The sequence below is a fragment of the Apodemus sylvaticus genome, chromosome 19, assembly GCF_947179515.1.
Source record: "Apodemus sylvaticus chromosome 19, mApoSyl1.1, whole genome shotgun sequence".
In the NCBI taxonomy this organism is placed as follows: Eukaryota; Metazoa; Chordata; class Mammalia; order Rodentia; family Muridae; genus Apodemus; species Apodemus sylvaticus.
This window is the reverse complement of record NC_067490.1, coordinates 2,172,877-2,193,167: the sequence shown is the minus strand read 5'-3', so window position 1 is coordinate 2,193,167 and position 20,291 is coordinate 2,172,877. Positions and strand designations below refer to the sequence as shown.

General features: G+C 48.8%; 2 protein-coding genes across 41 annotated transcripts in view; both read right to left on the bottom strand.

Moving 5' to 3' along the window:
• Positions 1-1,349, bottom strand: part of LOC127669410 (H-2 class I histocompatibility antigen, D-B alpha chain-like) — a 121,738-nt gene extending 120,389 nt beyond the window's left edge. For 8 of the 40 annotated variants that reach the window (XM_052163341.1, XM_052163330.1, XM_052163317.1 and 5 more), the window contains exons 1-3: positions 1,223-1,349; positions 757-1,026; positions 301-576 (exon numbers count right to left, since the gene is read on the bottom strand). In XM_052163341.1, the coding sequence (XP_052019301.1) occupies positions 301-576; positions 757-1,026; positions 1,223-1,310 (634 nt within the window). In that variant the 5' untranslated portion in view covers positions 1,311-1,349. The remainder of the gene's footprint in view (positions 1-300; positions 577-756; positions 1,027-1,222) is intronic. The other 32 variants (XM_052163328.1, XM_052163315.1, XM_052163322.1 and 29 more) reach the window with 14 other exon arrangements.
• Positions 1,350-5,799: 4,450 nt separating this feature from the next.
• LOC127670107 (H-2 class I histocompatibility antigen, alpha chain-like) lies at positions 5,800-7,146 on the bottom strand (the record flags this gene model as incomplete). Its single annotated transcript, XM_052164426.1, has 4 exons — positions 5,800-6,008; positions 6,350-6,382; positions 6,557-6,673; positions 6,801-7,146. Coding segments are annotated over 4 exons (501 nt in total), but the record flags the coding sequence as incomplete, so codon positions are not given.
• Positions 7,147-20,291: the final 13,145 nt, after the last annotated feature.

Below are 20,291 nucleotides of genomic sequence, written 5' to 3'. Positions count from 1 at the left end.
GTGTGGGCAGAGAACCCGGCCTGGGAGAGGCCATGGAAGACAGAGGCTTCAGACTGCAGGGAGCCACCATTGCTAAGTGGGGGAAATTCTCTCCTTCCCTCCTGACACAGCCTGGGCACTGTCCAGGGAGGAGGCTGAGCCCTGGGAGAGGCAGTGCAGTCACTGCGATGAGGATCAGGAGACCCAGGGACACTGTCTCCCGTCTGAGACAGGGGCATCGCCCCAGCTGAGGGTTTCTTCTTCCCCAGGACTGAGCCCCAGCCCGAGGGCAGAGGGAGGAGCTGCCCGCGGCCCCTGCACCTGTGCGCAGCAGCGTCTCCTTCCCGCGCTCCAGGTGTCTGCGGAGCCACTCCACGCACTCGCCCTCCAGGTAGGCCCTGTCTCTCTCTGCAACACCACCCTGCTCCCACTTGCGTCGGGTGATCTGCGCCGCCATGTCCGCCGCCGTCCACGTTTCCAGGTCATCGTTCAGGGCGATGTAATCGCGGCCATCGTAGGCGTCCTGCATGTACCCGCGGAGGAAGCGGCTGTCCGACCCCAAGTAACAGCCATAAGTCCACTGGTAGGTGTGGGAGCCTGCGGGACACCGCGGTCAGCCCCGCCCCGGCCACACCCCACCCGCGGACTCCTCCAAACTGAAAGGGAAACTAGCCCGGGTCGGTTCTGCTCCCGAACCTCGGACTTGGGACCCGGGAGGTCTCCGGCCCCTGTGTGGGGACGTGGAGGGGTCGTGACCTCCGACCCGGGGTCACTCACCGGCCTCGCTCTGGTTGTAGTAGCCGCGCAGGTTACTCAGGCTCACTCGGAAAACCTGCTCCGCGATCTTGGCGTTCCGTGTCTCCTCTTCCCAATACTCCGGCCCCTCCTGCTCCATCCACGGCGCGCGCGGCTCGGCCCTCGGATTCTCCGCGTCGCTGTCGAAGCGCACGAACTGCGTGTCGTCCACGTAGCCGACGATAATGAACCAGGGCTCCCCGAGGCCGGGCCGGGACACGGCGGTGAGGAAATACCGCATCGAGTGTGAGCCTGGGGGCGGCGCGCGGTGAGACCCCGACCTCCTCCTGGGACCCCGGGCGGGTGCGCGGGCCGGGAGGGGAGCAGGGCGCGGGGCTCGGGACGCGGGTGGAGAAGGGGCGGAGGGTCCGGTGGGCGACGCGGGGACGCGGCTTCCCCGGTGCCCCCACCGCCCCTCCCCGCAGAGCCCTCCCGGCCCCGCACTCACCCGCGCGGGTCTGGTTCGGGGCCAGGGCGGCCGCCAGCAGCAGGAGCAGCGTGCGCGGCGCCATCGCCCCCATCTGGGATCCGGGCATCTGAGTCCCGCCGGCTGCGTGGACTTTATAACCAGTGCCCGCGGCAATGCTGGTTGAATTCCCGGGATCGCGTCACCCAATGGGGGCGAGAGCTGAGAGCGCGTCATCAGTGTCCGGGCAGAAGGACCTGACCCAGGTTAGGAGCAGAAGTGAAACTGGGGAGATGGGGAATCCCCAGCCCTGGGCTTCCCCACCCTGACCTCACCGCCTGGAGACTAAGACTTTGCCTGAACCCCGTGCTGTAGGAGAGGCGCTGGGCTGCGAGCCCCACACGGACCACACAGAGATCAGTCTCTGTTCACCTGCAGTGGCTGTAAAGAGGAAACTTTGCCTGTTCCCTCAGGATTTCTCTTCTCAACCTTGGCCTACACTCCTCGTGTTTCCTACACTCCTCGTGTTTCCTACACTCCTCGTGTTTCCCCACACTCCTCGTGTTTCCTACACTCCTCGTGTTTCCTACACTCCTCGTGTTTCCTACACTCCTCGTGTCTCCTACACTCCTCGTGTTTCCTACACTCCTCGAGACTCCTCGTGATTCCTCACAGATGAAGCCTCTGTAGCCCCAGATGGCTGTGAGCTGATGAGGTGAGGGACACGAATGTCACAGCTGTGTGGGACACTGCATCTGACAACAGAGTTGGCCCCAGAGTTCCTCAGGCCTGTGCAGTGTGGACACTGGAGGAAAGATGATTCTCACGCAGAGAGTGCACGCTGGTGAGGTGAGGTTCCAGCCCTGATGAGTACTGTGTGGAAAAATTAAATTCATACATTTGTATCTGTGGACTTTGACCTGATCTCTTCATATCACAACCACAGGTAACTTAACTGGAAAGTGAGAGCAGAGATGGGCGGGAACTCCTGCACAGTCACATGTCACACACGGCAATAAATATCGGTGAGCACGGGTGTGAACTCCAGTCACTTCCTCATGCAGGTGTCCACAGCCACCCCTCAGCCTCACCAGGACTCAGAGGCACCTGTTCCATGAGGCCCTCCAGGGTTCCACCTGTGGAAGATGAAAGAGAAGCATCACGGTCTTGGGCAACAGCGCCGCCTGGTGGAGGAACAGAAGAGGACTGCGCCTGAGCCCACAGAGCTGAGGGTAAAGGGGATCCAGGCTGGCTGAGCTGCCCCAGGGTATTTGAGCTGCAGCCCCCCCGCCCCCCTTCTCATCTGGGCCACACCTTCTGCTGGAAGCCTCCAGGAAGCCATGGAAGAAGGGAAGGCTTGCTCTCTGTCTGCTTGCTCCTGCTCCTGCTCCTGCTGCATCTTTAGCACCTAAAACAAATGGGTGGGAGGAAGTGTAGTGTGACTTATCTTGTGCACTTGGCACATTAAAGAATCCCCAGTTGAGTCTGTTCTTTCGTCCTTGGTGCTCATAATCCGGGGGTCACGACAAGGCTCTGACATTCCCGTGTAATTGTGATCACAGAATCTCAGCATGTGCTTCATAGTGATGGAGGGAGCACAGCGCAGAAGTGACAGAGCTGCAACAGGCCGTCAGAAATAGAAACTACCCATGGTATGTCACCCATATTCAGTCTCTCACAGGCTTGCCAGGTCCATTAAAACAAGGAAATGAAGAAATTAACCAATTATTCATAGGAAATGTGTTAGACACCTCAGATACTCATGAAAAACAACATGTTAATAGTTAAGGTGTATAGAAAAAAATTTCTATCACCTGGCAACAAGCCAAGGAATTTATAAAGAAATGTCTTGTTTTTTGTAGAACCAAACTCCAGTACTCACTAGAAGAAATGCTCAGGGCACCGAAATAAATAAATAAAAAATGAAATCTGGCAGATGGATGTGTTTCAGTTTGCAGAATTTGGAAAACTAAAGTTTATATAACACTGAAACATACTCGGATTTCCAATGTGCAACTGCTTTGAGTTCTGAAAATACTAATTCCGCAATTACGCATTTACTAGAATGGCTCCTATGGGAATATGTACAAACCAGGACTGACAATGTCCCTGCACATGTCTCCAATAAGACACAGCAACTCTTTGCACATTATAAAGCACATTACAGCTGCACCATACAATGCAGCAAGACAATCAGATGTAGAAAAGGCCTATCACACCATAAGGAACACACTTGTAAAACAAAAAGAAAGAATTAAGACCCAGGGGTCGAATAGATCATGCTCCACTAACTTCATATTTCCTGAGCATTAACAAGAAAGAACAGCAGCTGAGAGACACTGGATCAAGGAAAACTCTGTGGAATTAAATCAACCTATATACCATAAGGATGTGTTAGCATCAGAATGGAAGTCAGTGAGTGTATGGTGCTGGGATGATGATTGTTTATACTTCCAGAGGACACAAAAGCTGTGGATAGTAACATAAGTAATAAAACTCAGAGTTGTCAGGGGGAGGTCTAACGAAAACTTGGCCACAGACCCAGAAAGAGCAAAGAAGAGAGCCTGACCAGTCCCTGCCTTCCCTGCCAGCCAGAAAAGCCTGCATCAGACATGTTCAGTTCCTAAGTACTGACAGGCCTATGTCACAGAATATTTTATTATTGTACATAGGAAACCTAAATGTTAGCAAAATATAAAAGCCTAAATAGACATTGCATTTGGCAGATGCAGTTATATGTGGCCTGAAGAGCTGTAGTTCGGGTGCCTCTAAATTCTCCATGATAAGAACACTGAAGAATGGAAAGTGCCTGCTTATTTTAAGGCAAGGTGCATGGGAGAGGGCTTGTGGTCTTTGTCCTGTGACCCCCAGGCAAGTCAGCAGGTGGTCTTGTGCTGCCCCCCCCCCAAATGTGAAAGGGTTCAGTCTTTCAGACTCTACTGGATTTTCCTGGAGCCTTCCCCACCCCACCATGACAATGACATGGCTCTACCTGCCAAGTGTATAGGGGAGGAGCTAGAGACTTCTTTTATAAACAATTGGACATTTGACAGCTCTCTCTCTCTCTCTCTCTCTCTCTCTCTCTCTCTCTCTCTCTCTCTCGCTGTTGGTCTGTTTCACTTCCTTTCTCTTTTTCTCTCAGTCAGGCAGTGGTGGCACACACCTGTAATCCCAGCACTCTGGGAGACAGAGGCAGGCAGATCTCTGAGTTCGAGGCCAGCCTGGTCAACAGAGTGAGTTCCAGGACAGCCAGGGCTATACAGAGAAACCCTGTTTCGGGAAAAAAAAAATCCAAAAAACCTATATATATATATATATATATTTATTTATTTTTTTCTCTCAGCTTTTAAGATCCTTTATGGAATAGGGATTTTCTCTTTGGGCTTGCAACAACAACAAAGGAGCAATTGGTAAGACACAGGTAAAACAGAAATCTAGGAAAGAAAGCTAAGGAACCTCCTCAGGGTTGGTAGAGCTCAAGAGAAAGGCAGACTGGCTTGGTAGAATGACACACAGAGATTTCTAAAGATTTCTAAAGTTTAGTTGTAGAATCAGGCTTGTAAACAGAATCTTATAAATAGTTAAGAAAATAAAGTTTCCTCACTGAGCTGGCAGGGTTTTACCTCAGTTTATGTGTCCTGTGTCCTTATTGGTATTAATATGAGATAAATTAAATGTATACAGGCCTATAAGAGGGACTTTGGTCTCCTGCAATACAGACACATCTAAATGCAGAGCAATAACCGGCCGATTAGCAGGACTTTGGGCTGCAAACTAAAGGTCCACAGAGCTGGAAACAGAGACTAAGACTTCAGGGATTTAACTCCAGAGCCCAATATGTAAAAGATAAGATATTTCAGGTATAGGATTTGGCACCCAAGTTACAGGAGAGAGAAGCATTTCTGTCAGGTCTTATCCCAGCTGTGGATGTGCTCCTGAGAGATGAGCAGACAGGTCACACCAGACACCTGAGAACCCTGGAAAAGACGATGGAGAGAAGGAGAGGCAGAAATCACCACAGTAGCAGGGGACAGGGAGCACCCAGGGCAGCTTCAGGACTGCATCATTAGAAGCTAGAGCAAATGGGTGGGAGGAAATGTAGTGTGTCTTATCTTGTGCACCTGGCACATTAAAGAATCCCCAATTGAGTCTGTTCTTTTGTACTTGGTGCTCATAATCCTGGGGAAACAACAAGGCTCTGACATTCCAGTGTCATTGTGATCACAGAATCTCAGCATGTGCTTCATAGTGATGGAGAGAGCACAGCTCAGAGGTAACAGAGCTGAGGCGCGACCACATCAGAGATAGCAGCACAGTGAGACAACATGGGCACAGCCCTGTCACACTCAGCTCCCACAGCCTCATCCTGTCCCAAAAACACACAGTGTAGTGACACAGATTCTGGAAGGTTCTCCATCTGCCATGTATTTCTTCAAATAAAACTCTTAAGTATTCTCAATCAATGACATTAACAAGCAATCGACCCTCAGGTGAAGATGTGAAAAATCAAGTTCACATTCAGATTCTTATTCTCAGTGTGGAAGTGAGGAGCTGCAGCTCAGGGCAGCATGGAGCTGACAGGTTGCAGATGTCCCCCAGTGTGTGGCTGGACCAGGAAGGTTGACTGTGGAAGGGAACACAGGGCAGTGCAGGGACAGGGTCCTGTGTGCAGGGCAGGCTGGGCTCCACAGTTCTTCACATTGAGCCCCGAGGCTCACAGAGAACATCAGACACTGTTGTCTAAAGAGGACTGAGGACTCTGGGTGTCACAGGAGAGACCTGAACACACTGGCTGTCACTCAGTCCACTCCAGGCAGCTGTCTTCATGCTAGAGAATGAAAGTCATGAACCATCACTGTGAAGACAACATCCCAACAACCCACAGCTCACAGAGGATTCTGGGAGTCCCTGAAACCCAATCATGTCCACATTGCCCCTCCCCAGTCAGACCACAGAGTGTCACCTTTACAATCTGGGAGAGACATATCAGTGCTTTAGGCTGTCCCTGCCTATAGCTAAAAAAATGTATATGTACAAATATGTATTAATATCACGGCACAACTGAGCCCCCAGAAGATGTCTCTGGAGGAGCTGTTATGGGTTCCCAGAGGTCCCACCAACCCCAGCTTCACCCCAATGTCCCCGGACAATCCTGTCCCCCACACTAACCTGGAGCTGGAGCATAGTCTCCTCCTTGTCCACCTGTGAGAAGGAAAGCTGTGAGTTCAAGGAAGATCTTGACACTAGGAAGTTCCCAGAACTGACAGCAGAGCCAGGTGGAGACAGTAGCAATGTGGGTGTGGCTGTGATTTCCATTGATGGGCAGAGCACACTTCAAAGAGGCTGAGAGAAAACTCAGATCCTACCCTTTCCTACCTGTGTTTTTCCTCCTCTTCATCACAAAAGCCACCACAGCTCCAATGATGGCCACAGCTCCAAGGACAACCAGAACAGCAATGATCACCATGTTGGAGTCGGTGGATGGAGGAGGCTCTGGGAAGGACAGGTACAGGAAATGAAGGTGAGGGTCATGACCCCAGCTCTCAGCCCTGACCTGCTTAGGGTCTGCAGAAGGCTCCAGCTTTCCCTGACCTCAGCTCTGCACCCACACCCTCCTTACCCCATCTCAGGGTGAGGGGCTCAGACAGCCCCTCATGCTGCACATGGCATGTGTAATTCTGCTCCTTCCCAAGAGATACCACCACAGATGCCCACTTCTGGAAGGTTCCATCCCCTGCAGGCCTGGTCTCCACAAGCTCCATGTCCTGGGTCAGCTCCTCCCCATTCAACTGCCAGGTCAGGGTGATGTCAGCAGGGTAGAAGCCCAGGGCCCAGCACCTCAGGGTGACATCACCTTCAGATCTGGGGTGATGGGTCACATGTGCCTTTTGGGGGATCGGTGTGAAAAATGTAAGAAATCCCACAATTAACAAGACAAACTGAAATCTACACAAGACACAGTTAATTCAATGATGACACTGAACTATGTGTCTGTTTGACACTTTGACTGTCATTGCACTAGTGACCTGCAGGCAGAGCTGGTCCCCTCAGCACAGAACTGCACATGTTCCTGGGGGACTCAGAAGCTAAGAGGGAATCCACATGAGCCAGTGGGTCAGCATGGTCGTCCTTATGTGATGCTCTATAGCATGAGACAGGTAGTCACAGAATGGAAGATGGGATGGAAAAAAAGTAATGTGCTTGAGTTCATATCAAAATTAGAAATTAGGGCCATGTGCTACTGGAAGGATGCCACCACTGAGACTCAACCCTGTGGTCATCTTGCTGACCAGCAGAACTGTCAGTCCAAGTGAACAGCCATCACACAGTGTGTAGCAGAAATGTGGTGAACCTGTGACACTCAGCCAGAGAAAATGACTCCCAGCCCCTGCCTCTGTAGGACAAGGTACAGGTGTGTCACACAGGATCCCTGGAGTGTGCTGTGGACCCTAGTGCAGCACTCACTGAACACAGCGGGCTCACAGGGTGTGAGGATCTTCCCTCTCACTCCAGCCCTGGATGGCAGAAGACCCTGTCTCTCAGAGTCCAATTCCTGATTCACTAGGGGAGCACTGTAACTTGTGGGAGCAAAGGAAGAGCAGGAGGCTCTGGATGTTTAGTTCTGACAGGAAACAGTCTAAGATCACAAGAAGCTCTTCTTTAATGGAAACCCTGGTTTAACTTGTCTAATTATCCAAGTTAGCAGTTTCCCCTGGCACTTGTGGAGACTGATACCAATGATAACACAAGGGCATGGAGAAACAGGACCACTCCAGTGCAGTGACAAAAACTGACTAGAAGCAAAATAAGACCTTCTCCACCCACTCCCACCGAAAAAAGGTAAAGAAAAAAGAAAGAAGATAAAGAAAAGAGAAACAAAGAAAGCCGGGTGATGGTGGCGCACGCCTTTAATCCCAGCACTGGGGCGGCAGAGGCAGGCAGATTTCTGAGTTCGAGGCCAGCCTGATTTACAGGACAGCCATGGCTACACAGAGAAACCCTGTCTCGAAAAACCTAATAATAATAATAATAATAATAAAAATTAAAAAATTAAAAAGGAAATTCCATGGTTTATATTTTTCCAGGGCACCCCATAAGGGCTCCTGTGACCACTCACCACTGTAGGAATAGATAGAGTTGGGTTGTGGAAGGGATGCAAACCCTGCAGACAGGGAGGGATCTGTGAGAATGTATTCTTTGGAAAGTTCTAGAAACTGGGGAACCAGCCTAGTGTAGGGGAGTCCATGTCTCCCATCAGGTAAAGGAGACAGAATTCCAGTCCTGAGGTGTGAGGGCTGACACACTCAGCATGACAGGAGTCAGTGTCCACAGACAGTGCGGTGTGGGCAGAGAACCCGGCCTGGGAGAGGCCATGGCTGACAGAGGCTTCAGACTGCAGGGAGCTGCCATTGCTAAGTGGGGGAAATTCTCTCCTTCCCTCCTGACACAGCCTGGGCACTGTCCAGGGAGGAGGCTGAGCCCTGGGAGAGGCAGTGCAGTCACTGTGATGAGGATCAGGAGACCCAGGGACACTGTCTCCCCTCTGAGACAGGGGCATCGCCCCAGCTGAGGGTTTCTTCTTCCCCAGGACTGAGCCCCAGCCCGAGGGCAGAGGGAGGAGCTGCCCGCGGCCCCTGCACCTGTGCGCAGCAGCGTCTCCTTCCCGCGCTCCATGTATCTGCGGAGCCACTCCACGCATGTGCCCTCCAGGTAGGCGCTGTGTCTCTCTGCAGCACCAGCCTGCTCCCACTTGCGTCGGGTGATCTGCGCTGCCATGTCCGCCGCCGTCCACGTTTTCAGGTCTTCGTTCAGGGCGATGTAATCGTGGCCATCGTAGGCGTACTGCATGTACCCGCCGAGGAGGCGCCCGTCCAAGTCCAAGTCACAACCAAACATCCCCTGTAGTGTGTGAGAGCCTGCGGGGACCCCGTGGTCATCCCAGCTCACCCACACCGGCCCCGCCCACCCACACCGGCCCCGCCCACTCGCCCTGTCCCAGGATCATCCCTGCCTAAGCTGCAGACTCCTCCAAACTGAATGGGAAACTGATCTGAACCTGAGACTTGGTTCCCTGGAAGTTTCTGTCCCCTGTGTAGAGACCTGGAGGGGTGGTGACCTCCCAGCTGGGGTCACTCACCGCCCTCTCTCTGGTTGTAATAGTGGAGCAGTGTCTTCAAGTTCACACGGAAAATCTGCTCTTGTCTCTTGGCGATCTGTGTTTGCTGCTCCAAATGCTTCGGCTCCTCCTGCTCAGCCCATGATGTGCACGGTTCCGCCCTCGGATTCTCCGCGTCGCTGTCGAAGCGCCCGAATTGTGTGTCGTCCAAGTAGGCGACGATAATGAACCAGGGCTCCCCGAGGCCAGGCCGGGACATGGCCGTCTCGAAATACCGCAGCGAGTGTGAGCCTGGGGGCGGCGCGTGGTTAGACCTCGACCTCCTCCCGGGACCCCGGGCGGGTGCGCGGGCCGGGAGGGGAGCAGGGCGCGGGGCTCGGGACGCGGGTGGAGAAGGGGCGGAGGGTCCGGTGGGCGACACGGGGACACTGCTTTCCCTGTAAAGTCCCCGCCCCTCCCCAAAGAGGCCTTTCCCTCCTGACCCCGCACTCACCCGAGCAGGTCTGGGCTGGGGCCAGGGCTGCCACCAGCAGCAGGAGGATCATGCAAGGTGCCATCGCACCCATCTTGGATCCAGGGCATCTGAGTCCCGCGGGCTGCGTGGAATTTATAACCAGGGCCACGGAAATGCTGTTTGGTTTCCCAGGATTTTGCCACCCAATTGCAGGGTGGGGTGGGGGGTGGGCTGAGACCTGTCAGCTTGTCATCAGTGTCCTGGCAGATGGACACGTGGACCTGACACAGGTTAGGAGCAGAAGTGAAACTGGAGAGATGGGGAATCCCCAACCCTGCGCTTCCCCACCCATGACATCACTACCTCAGAATTCTGACCCAGAAGTTGTCTAGACACCATGATAAATCCACAAGCCAGACTCCCTGTGTCCTCTCCTCCACCCTTCCTCTTCCTTCTTCTCCTCAGAAGTCAGACCCTGGAGTCTTCTAGAAGAAAAGCCACTTCTGTGAATAGAGTGTCAACAGTAAGAGGTTGGGGGGGGAGGGGATTTGCAGTGGAAAGAAGCTTCTCCTTGAAGCAGAGGTGCTGGCCTGCGAGCCCCACATTGACCCCACAGACACCAGGCTGTGTGTTCACCTGCAGAGGGCTGCTGTCTTAGTCAGGGTTTCTATTCCTGCACAAACATCATGACCAAGAAGCAAGTTGAGGAGGAAAGGGTTTATTCCGCTTATACTTCCATGTTGCTTTTCTTCACTAAAGGAAGTCAGGACTGGAACTCCAGCAGGTCATGAAGCAGGAGCTGATGCAGAGGCCATGGAGGGATGTTTCATACTGACTTGCTATGTTTGTTCAAAATTCTCTTCATCAGACTTAACCAGAGACTTAACCAGAGAACAAAAAAGCTTTGTTGAGCTTTTTTGAGACTTCCTTTGCAGATGCAATTAATATAAATCTCTTTACCTTAGCCCTAGGCAGTCTCTTCAGACAATGGCAAAAACCAGCCATGTTCTTCACCAAAACATCACCAAAACAGTCTCTGAGCCACATATTAAAGTTCTTCTCCTCTGAAAGCTCTTGGGCCATCAGGCCTACACAGTTCAAATGACTCCAGCACCACTGTCTTCCATATTCCTACTAGGCTGGCCCATTAAGCCCCACTTAAAGCATTTCATGGCTTTCCAAACCCAAAGTCCCCAAATCCACATTCTTCCAAACAAAAGCATGGTCGTGCCTATCACAGCAGTACCCCACTCCTGGTACCAACTTCTGTCTTAGTTAGGGTTTCACTGCTGTGAACAGACACCGTGACCCATGCAAGTTTCAGAAAAGACAGCATTTAACTGGGGCTGGCTCACAAGCTCAGAAGTTCAGTCCATTGTCATCAGTGCAGAAACATGGCAGCATCCAGGCAGACATGGTGCAGGAGGAGCTGAGAGTTCTGCATCTTCGTCTGAAGGCTGCTTGTAGAAGACTGGCTTCCAGGCAACTAGGGTGAGGGTCTTAAGCCCATACCCACAGTGACACACCTACTTAACAAGGCCACACCTCCCAATAGGGTCACTTCCTGGCCAATCATATACAAACCATCACAGCCGCCCACACTCTGAAGCCTGAGGGCAGGACCCTAACCTGTAAAGAGGAGACACTGCCTCTTCCCTCAGGATCTGTCTTCTCAGCCTCAGGGTTAGACTCAGGATCCTCTTGGTCACAGATGGAGCAAATCCAGGTGGGTGTGTTTTACAAGGATCTTCATTCCAGGTCCTGAGATTGTCCATGTGGATTGTCACTTTCTCAGCACAGGAGACCCCCTTGTCCACTGGGAAGAGGCCCCTGTGGAGACCACAGACAGCAGGGCAGTGATCCCTGTCTACACTGCACATCCCTGTGTCTGCACTTCCAGGGTACAGTGGCTTAAGTGAGGAGAGGAACTGTCACCGACTCTAACACAGAATACTGATGACAGTGTGGTAGGAGTTGTGTAACCTGTGACCCTCTCAGTCCCTCTCTGACCTTCACTCACACTGTGAGCTGATGAGCTGAGGGACACGAATGTCACAGCTGTGTGGGACACTGCATCTGATAACAGAGTTGGCCCCAGAGTTCCTCAGGCCTGTGCAGTGTGGACACTGGAAGAAAGATGATTCTCATGCCAGAGAGTAGACACTGATGCGGTGAGGTTTCAGCCCTGATGAGTACTGTGTGGAAAAATTAAATTTATACATTTTTTGATTGTGCGGAGTTTAACTGATGTCTTCCCTGTTTCCCTGGAACTTGATGCTCTTAGGTTTCATCTGTCTCCACAGCTCTGGCTGTCTTGGAATTTACCATGTAGACCTGGCTGGCCTTGAACTCACAGAGTTCCACCTGTCTTTGCATCCTGAACGCTGGCATTAAAGGCCTGTGTCATCCCCCATGGCTTTAGCTACTTTTCTATGACTATGATAAGACACTGTGACCTCAGCTACTTATAAATGTGTGTTTAATCTGTTCTGTGCTTTCTGGGTTTTAGTCTATAAGGGCAGAGGAGAGGTGTAGCAGAGGAACAGTGTAAGCCCACAGCTCTGTCTGCACACCAGAGGCACAGACTCTGGGAACAGCAGGAGTCTCTCAGCCCCCACCCTCCCAGCAGGGATTTATTGAGGTCCCTGCTCTCATGAGGTCACAGCTCAGTGGGGCAGCCATGTCCCTGCACTCACACTGGTCCTTGCTCTCTTCTGAGAACAGTGTCCTGAGGCACAGGTCTCAGTCACATGTAGGTTTGTTCCCTCTGCAGTGGAGAGCTGCAGGCATGGGACACAGTGTTCAAGGCATCTATGTAGCGGTCCATGTACGTGGTGATGCATTTCTGCTCTGAGTTATCCAAGGAGCCCCAGGCTTCCAGATGCACTTCCTGAAACACCTGTCAGTCATCTTCAGCAGCTCCTGTGATTGGCTACAGTGATCTGCACTTTTCACCTGCTTTATAATGGCCCCTGGGTCCAACTTTCTTCCACCCATGCCATTAAATCCCAGCCAAAGCCACTGCCCCTGACTGCACAGTCCAGCAGCACTGCCCACCACAGGTGCCTGAAGCCTAGAAATGTTTGAAAACTCAATGCCCCAGTGACACTTCTCCAACCATGCCACTCATCCCACTACTTTCCCAAGAGTTCCATCAGCGGGATTTGAACTATTCATTCCTATGAACCATTCAAATCAGCACAGCGTTCACTATGAAATGTAAGAGGCCAGCAGGGTCCAGATACGTGTCCAGTGCAGTCTGTACAGAAACACCCTCAAACAGGGGGCTCTGCTGAGTTAGCATCTCCCCTTTGCCACCGTCTCCTTCTCCTCAACCCCTCTCTGTCTCTGTCCCTCAGCCTCACCCCATCAGTGCCCAGCACCCTCCCTCCTGAGCTCTGCACTGCACTGTCTCTTCCTGAGCCTCTAGTTCCTCTCACTGTGCTCAGCCAGCGTGCTGTGGGTCAGCTGTGTGGGTTCCTGATGGAAACATTGCAACAGTGGCTGGGGAGATGACTCAGCAGCTCCGAGCACTTGCTGCTGTTGCAGAGGATCCAGGTTGAGTCCCATCAGCACATGGCGGCTGTCAACGTCTGCAACTTCAGTTCCAAGGGATCCAGTGCTAGTGCACCTACACACTCACATACAAAAACAAATGCATCTACTAAAAATAACATTTTATAAATATGATTTGAAAAATACTCCCTCTCTCTCCTACACAACTGGAGTGAGGCCAGGAGCTGGGGACACAGGGCTCTTTAGACAAATCTGTACAACCAGCCAATGAACAGAGCTCTGGAACAGGACAGGAAAAGATGGTTGAATCAGACTTTACTGAAAAGACAATTTGAAAAAAATCATAAAATTAAAAATACAGAAGATATTTCATTTTATGGACCTACTGTGCACAGTGGATCACAGCATCATCCCAGGAAGAAGACACAGTGTGTGCTCTTCTTTGCACTCGAACCAATGTGTGTTTTTGATTGCCCGTGAACAAGATAAATTCCACTCAGATGTTTGAATGCTAACTTGTAACAGACCCTGACATCCCAACATCCAGAGTGTCCCTGCAGAGGAAGGTGTCCTCTTCCCCATCTTCCTCCCACTGCAGACCCTCCAGGGTCCCACCTGTGGAAGATGAAAGAGAAACATCACGGTCTTGGGCAACAGCGCCCCCTGGTGGAAGAACAGAGGAGGACGGCGCCTGAGCCCACAGAGCTGAGGGTAAAGGGATCCAGGCTGGCTGAGCTGCCCCAGGGTATTTGAGCTGCAGCCCCTCCCCCTTCTCATCTGGGCCACACCTTCTGCTGGAAGCCTACAGGAAGCCATGTCTTGTGCCCAACCCTGCCAGCAAGGAAAGACGAAACAGGACCAGGTTCTTCTCTGCAACGCTTTATTTAGGACTTTTTCTTTGTTCTTCTTTCTGGGGCCCCGAGCCCTCTCCCAGCCGCCCTTATACATCTTTTCAGCCCCATCTGCAGAAGATAGATAGTGCACCGCTTCTTGATAGGTGAACTAAGTGAATTCTTCATTAGCATACAAGTGTGATAACATACACAGCACATTGCGCAATGTACTAAAGTTGTTTACCACCAGAGAGCTGCATCTGGCCAGCGCCATCTTGTAATGGCGAATGAACAAAGGTGGCTTACTACAGCCATGGAAGAAGGGAAGGCTTGCTCTCTGTCTGCTTGCTCCTGCTCCTGCTCCTGCTGCATCTGTGGGACATCCCTGCTTGCCCGCCTTGCTCTGAATAATGACAGCAGATTTACATTTATTATGAATGCCTGGGCTTTATGCTAGGCCTGTTCCCAGCTCTCTCCTAACTCAGTCATCCATTTATACCATTCTAAGTTCTGCCATGTGGCTGGTCACCTCTCCTCAGTTTCACACATCCTGCTTCCTCTGAGTCTGGGGGGAGAATCCCCCATGCTTCTCTCTTCCCAGAGTTCCTCTCTCTGACCAGAATCCTGCCTTCTACTCTCCTTTGCTACAGGACATAGGCTTTTTATTTTACCACTCAAAATGTGCTTTAGGTAGGCAAGGTAAGACAGAGACTCATCTTTACACAGGTTACAACATTAATTCAGCATGCCCCCTTTATTCCTAAAAAAGTCTCCTTCTCTGATTTCATAAACTATATACAATAAAAACAAGTATAATAACTTAAGTTAAACTAATTAAGAATTAGTAATTATTAGCCGGGTGGTGGTGGCACACGCCTGTAATCCCAGCACTTTGGAGGCAGAGGCAGGCAGATTTCTGAGTTCGAGGCCAGCCTGGTCCACAGAGTGAGTTCCAGGACAGCCAGGGCTATACAGAGAAACCCTGTCTCGAAAAAACCAAATCCAAAAAAAAAAAAAAAAAAAGAACTTTAATTAATTCTTAATATAAAATATAAGAATTAAATTCATAATGTTTGATCCATTTGTATTTGCCAACAATTGAGAAATTATTATCTTTCCTGTGAGTCGAAAGCTCTGTGGCTAATTATCTTTGTACTGTAACTTGAAATTATCCACCTAAAAAATCTTCCTAGACCTAAATCAATTTCTTACATCCTAAACAACTTAAGCTACTGTAAAACTGTAACTATCTAGTCTTCCTCCCCATCAGTGGCCTGAGAAGGATGAATGTTACCTGAGAAAACAGGAAGTGCAGAGCAAGCAGCTTCCTTCCAAAGCTGTGGGAATGGCAGAGATGGCTGCCTGCCTGGACAGTCAGGCAAGGTTCTTCTGCAGTGCTGGGGCATCCGTCTTCAGGCTACTGACCCAGTATATGACGGACTTTTATGTGAAGCAGGAATATTGAAGGACTTCCCCAACTTGTCTTGGCAAAGCTCACCAGCAAAGCTCAACTTCCTCCGTGTTCTGCTTGTCCACTGTTAGGACAGCATGCAGTCTGCAGTTGAAGTAAGGGCAGGTGTTTGGCTTGTACTTAGCTTTGCCACATTTGAAACAAACTCCATGTGGAGATTCTTCAGTGCCCACCGTCCTCTCTGAAGTAGAAAGGGTGCTGCAGCACAGTCCTGCCTCAGTGCTGTGGAAAGCCTCGTGTTAATAAAACATTTTGAACGCCATAACCTGTAGATCTCTGAGATTTTAAAAAACCACTTCTGTATCTATAGAACATCAGAATAGGCAAATATTGCTTATTTCTAGCTATCTACTATCTGTTCAACTTTGAAAACACCTACAAGAGTCTAAAGAAAGCTTATCCCTGTAATTAACAAAACTAGTACCTAACATACCTTTGATTGACTGGTTACCCACTCATATTTCTTAATTATCTTGAAGTGTTTCCAATAGTTTCTTTCAAGGGCTAAACCTTTACACTTTAAAATGAGCTGCATGGGTACAGTATCTTAAACAAGAGTTGAAGCATGTATACAGTATGTTGTAGCAAAATGTAACCTTAAGTTTCTCTCAGTATACAAAAATCCACACCAATGTAAATATGTGAGACTAGTCCTTGTTGCTCTTTAGTGTAAAGTAGATTCAACAGTCTACCCTTTACTCTATCATTCTTTTATAGTCCTGACAGGAAACTTCTAGGTTCTTTGGAAAGTTAGTTGTAACAAATGATGGTTTGCTGGAGCAGACATGTGACAGAATGTTTTCCTGAAGCAGACACAGGTGAAAGGATGTTTTGCTATAGCAGACACGTGACAGGACCTGCGATGAAGAAGTATAAATGTGACCCCACAGACAGTTGGGGATGAGCACTGAACTTTGGTTTGGTTTGCTTTGCCTTACTGTTCTTCACTAAGGACATGCATGTATTGATTTTCCTTACATCCTTGTTGATACCCACTTGTGATAACGCCACCATTGACAGAAACTCTCCAGAGAACTGCTTCTGAGTTCCCATAACTTCTTGGTTGGTTAACCTTGGGGTTTGTTTGGTTTTGAACCACAGTTGCTGGTTTGGGCATCGTGTCTGCCTGCCAAGAGGACTGGACTGTAGCTGCTGAATCCTGTGTGGGGTTTGCTGGCCTCCCGACTGGACTGCAGCTGTTGATTTGAATTTGGGGTTTGCTATGGGACTGAACTGCTCACAAAGAAGACTGAGCTCACCACACAAAGCTATTTATAAACAGGTCCACGTCCCCCACATCCTAATAACTTTTCTCTTCCATGACCTCTTCTGGGTGGTGGGCAAAAGGAGAGGCCGAACATTTATTAAAGTAGGTGGGAAAAAATGTATGCCTACATGCCCCGTTTCTCTTTTCATCCCTTTTCCTGCTTCAACCCTGACATTAGATAGTAGAGAAAGGAAGACAGAAGAAAGGAAAAGAGAGAACAAAATTTCTGAATCTAATCTCCTTTCCTTTACTTCCTCCCTGACGAGGACCTTTAACAACTTGTGACCAACCACACTTTCACAAGGACAAACACTCTACACCCACTCAACAACCAAATACTTACCACCCCACGATTGACAATGAGGGCTTAGTGTTCTCAAAACTGTTTCTTGCTTTCTGGGAATGAAAATATCTTTCAGAGGCCCTAAGGCAATGAGGATAGTGGTCAAGTCCTAAGAAAGCTAGCTGTAACATTTGCTGTCCAGTCTCTGTGTAGTGGGAAAGTGCAGGGCTTAACTGAAGCCCTGGATGGAGCGGTCTGTGAGGCTGGAAGATTTTACCAATTTTTTTTGTTTGTTTTTGTTTTTTCGAGACCGGGTTTCTCTGTATAGCCCTGACTGTCCTGGAACTCACTCTGTAGACCAGGCTGGCCTCGAACTCAGAAATTCGCCTGCCTCTGCCTCCCAAGTGCTGGGATTACAGGCGTGTGGCACCACCGCCCTGCGGGCTGGAAGATTTTAAATTATCATTTGAAGTTGTTCTGGATGCACATTTCTGAGGACACAGCTATTGAGGCAGTTTGAGTTCAGATCATCTGGGATGTTTGTCTTGTCTTCCTTGGTGTCAGGTCTCTTCTCTGTAAACACATAAACATTTATAGGTAACATACATTTCTGCATTATGTATGGAATATACAGTGTCCACAGATCAGTTAAAGATGATTCTCTTCTATGTGAGAGAAGGAAAGGCATCAAACACTGTAAGTCTACTTACTCAAGCTGCTATATAAATGTCCACCCATACCACAGGAAAGGGTGACCTGATAAGACATATGGACTTTGTAGTCAATAAGATTTATTGTCTATGAATAGCTGAAGTCCTGACTGGTGTCTCAGTCAGTTTCAGAGCTGTTTCCTTGTAGAGGGACAAGATTCATGTTTTGTTTTGTTTTGTTTTGTTTTGTTTTGTTTTGTTTTGTTTTGTTCTGTTGTTCTACCTGTTTTCTTCCTACATTTTTGCAGACAAGATTTTTAGATCTCCCCTGGTCAGATCTCATATTTATTAATTTTGAAGGAACCCATAACTTTCCTTCTCTTGTTGAAACAACAGCAAAGCTTCTCGCTGAGCTCAGCACACTCCTTCCTTCCACTGTGCGGTCCTCACATACGAACGCTGATCGGATGCAGCAGACCTTTCTCAACAACAACTCCAGGGTTTTTCAGCCGCTGTGTTCCCTGCCTCTAGACCTATGAGCAGACTTCACACAAAGTAGATTCCAAGGGGGGAGGTAGAGTGTGTAGTGCATGAGGAGGAGCCCTGCACCTCTGTGCACACATGTAAGGAGCCTGACAAGTTCGCTAATTCATTTAAGCAGAAGTCTGGGGAATGTGTGTGGGAAGGGATTGTGAGGGTGTGGGATAATGGTGGAGGGAACATTAAACTGGGTCAGGCTGAGTTTTTGAGTAGAGATCCAATGAAGTAGCAAAGACCAGCTACAGGTCTCTCTGTGAGTCCCTGGCTGTTCCGAAACTCACTCTGCACACTAGGTTAGTCTTCAACTCAGGGTTCTGCCTGTCTCTGGGTATGCAGGACCACGGCCCAGAAAATGTTCTTAATCCAATTACCATAGAAGCCTACTGATTTTTTGTTTGATCATGGTAGTAGAAAAATAGTCAACGACTGAGAGAAAAGGCTTCATAATGGTGGCAAAAGAACATCTCTGCCCATGAATCAGTTTCTAGACTTGAGCCAGTTTACACTCTCAGAATGCCTTGAATGACTGAATGGTCCGGTTACCCCGAGTAAGTATCTTATAAAATACATAAAAGGTTTACTGCTAGCCTTTCTCCAGTCCTTTCCTGGTGGAATCTACAGACTTTCACCAGGGTAAACCATACACTGTGGGAAAGAAAGAATCAGACTTACCAGGGTCTACTGGATACCAAGTCATAAAATAGGACACACAGTAACCTATTATCAAATAGAAGTGGTATATAAGTAATCAGGACTGGACATGTTCTAGAAGCACAAGGAAGTTACAGGAAGACTCTGCCCAAATGCCTATGGTCTTGACTCCTGTTACAATGCCATCTGCTGCCAAGCATGCACCTGCAGCCTCATGAGGTGCCTTGTTATTGGAAGACTAAGGAAGAAGAGACCAGGGCCTGCCTTGCTGATGGTATATAAGGATTATAGGTACAGAAGAGAGTGAAGATTTCCAACTTAAAGAGCCAGTAAATATCTTCAACAAAATTATAGAAGAAAACTTCCTTAACCTAAAGAAAGAGATGCCCATGAACATACAAGAAGCCTACAGAACTCCAAACAGACTGGACCACCAGAAAGTCCTCCTGGCTCATAATAATCAAAACACCAAATGCACTAAACAAAGAACCTTAAAAGCAGTAAGGGGAAAAGGTCACATAACTTATAAAGGAAGGCCTATCAGAATTACACCAGACTTCTCACCTGAGACCATGAAAGCTAGAAGATCCTGGGCAGATGTCACACAAACCCTAAGAGAACACAAATGTCAGCCCAGACTACTATACCCAGCAAAACTCTCAATCACCATAGATGGAGAAACCAAGATATTCCATGATAAAACCAAATTTACACAATAACTTTCCACATATCCAGCCCTACAAAGAAAAATAGGGGGAAAACACCATTACAACGAGGGAAACTATACCCTGGAAAAAGCAAGAAAGTAATCTTTCCAACAACCCAAAAGAAAGTAACCACACAAACATAAATATAACATCAAAAATAACAGGAAGCAACAATCACTATTCCTTAATATCTCTTAACATCAATGGACTCAATTCCCCAATAAAAAGACATAGACTAACAGAAATATTTTTCATGTAAATCTTCAATTTTATCAGAAAATGTTTATAATTACACTTTCAATCAACTTAGAAATATTTTATGCCTACCATTTTATCTGTAATTTTCCATGATACTCTTCAATTTTAACATGTTATTCTATATTTTTCTACAATTTTATCAGAAATATTTCCCACGTAAATCTTCAATTCTATCATAAAATGTTTCTACTTCCTTTTTCAATCAATTTAGCAATGTTTTGTCTACCATTTTACTCTTTAATTTTTCCATGAAAATTGTCAATTTTAACATATTTTTCATCATTTTTATCATTATATATTTCATCAGTTTTGTCAGAAATATTTCCATGTGAATCTTCAATTTTGTTATAAAATGTTTTTACTTC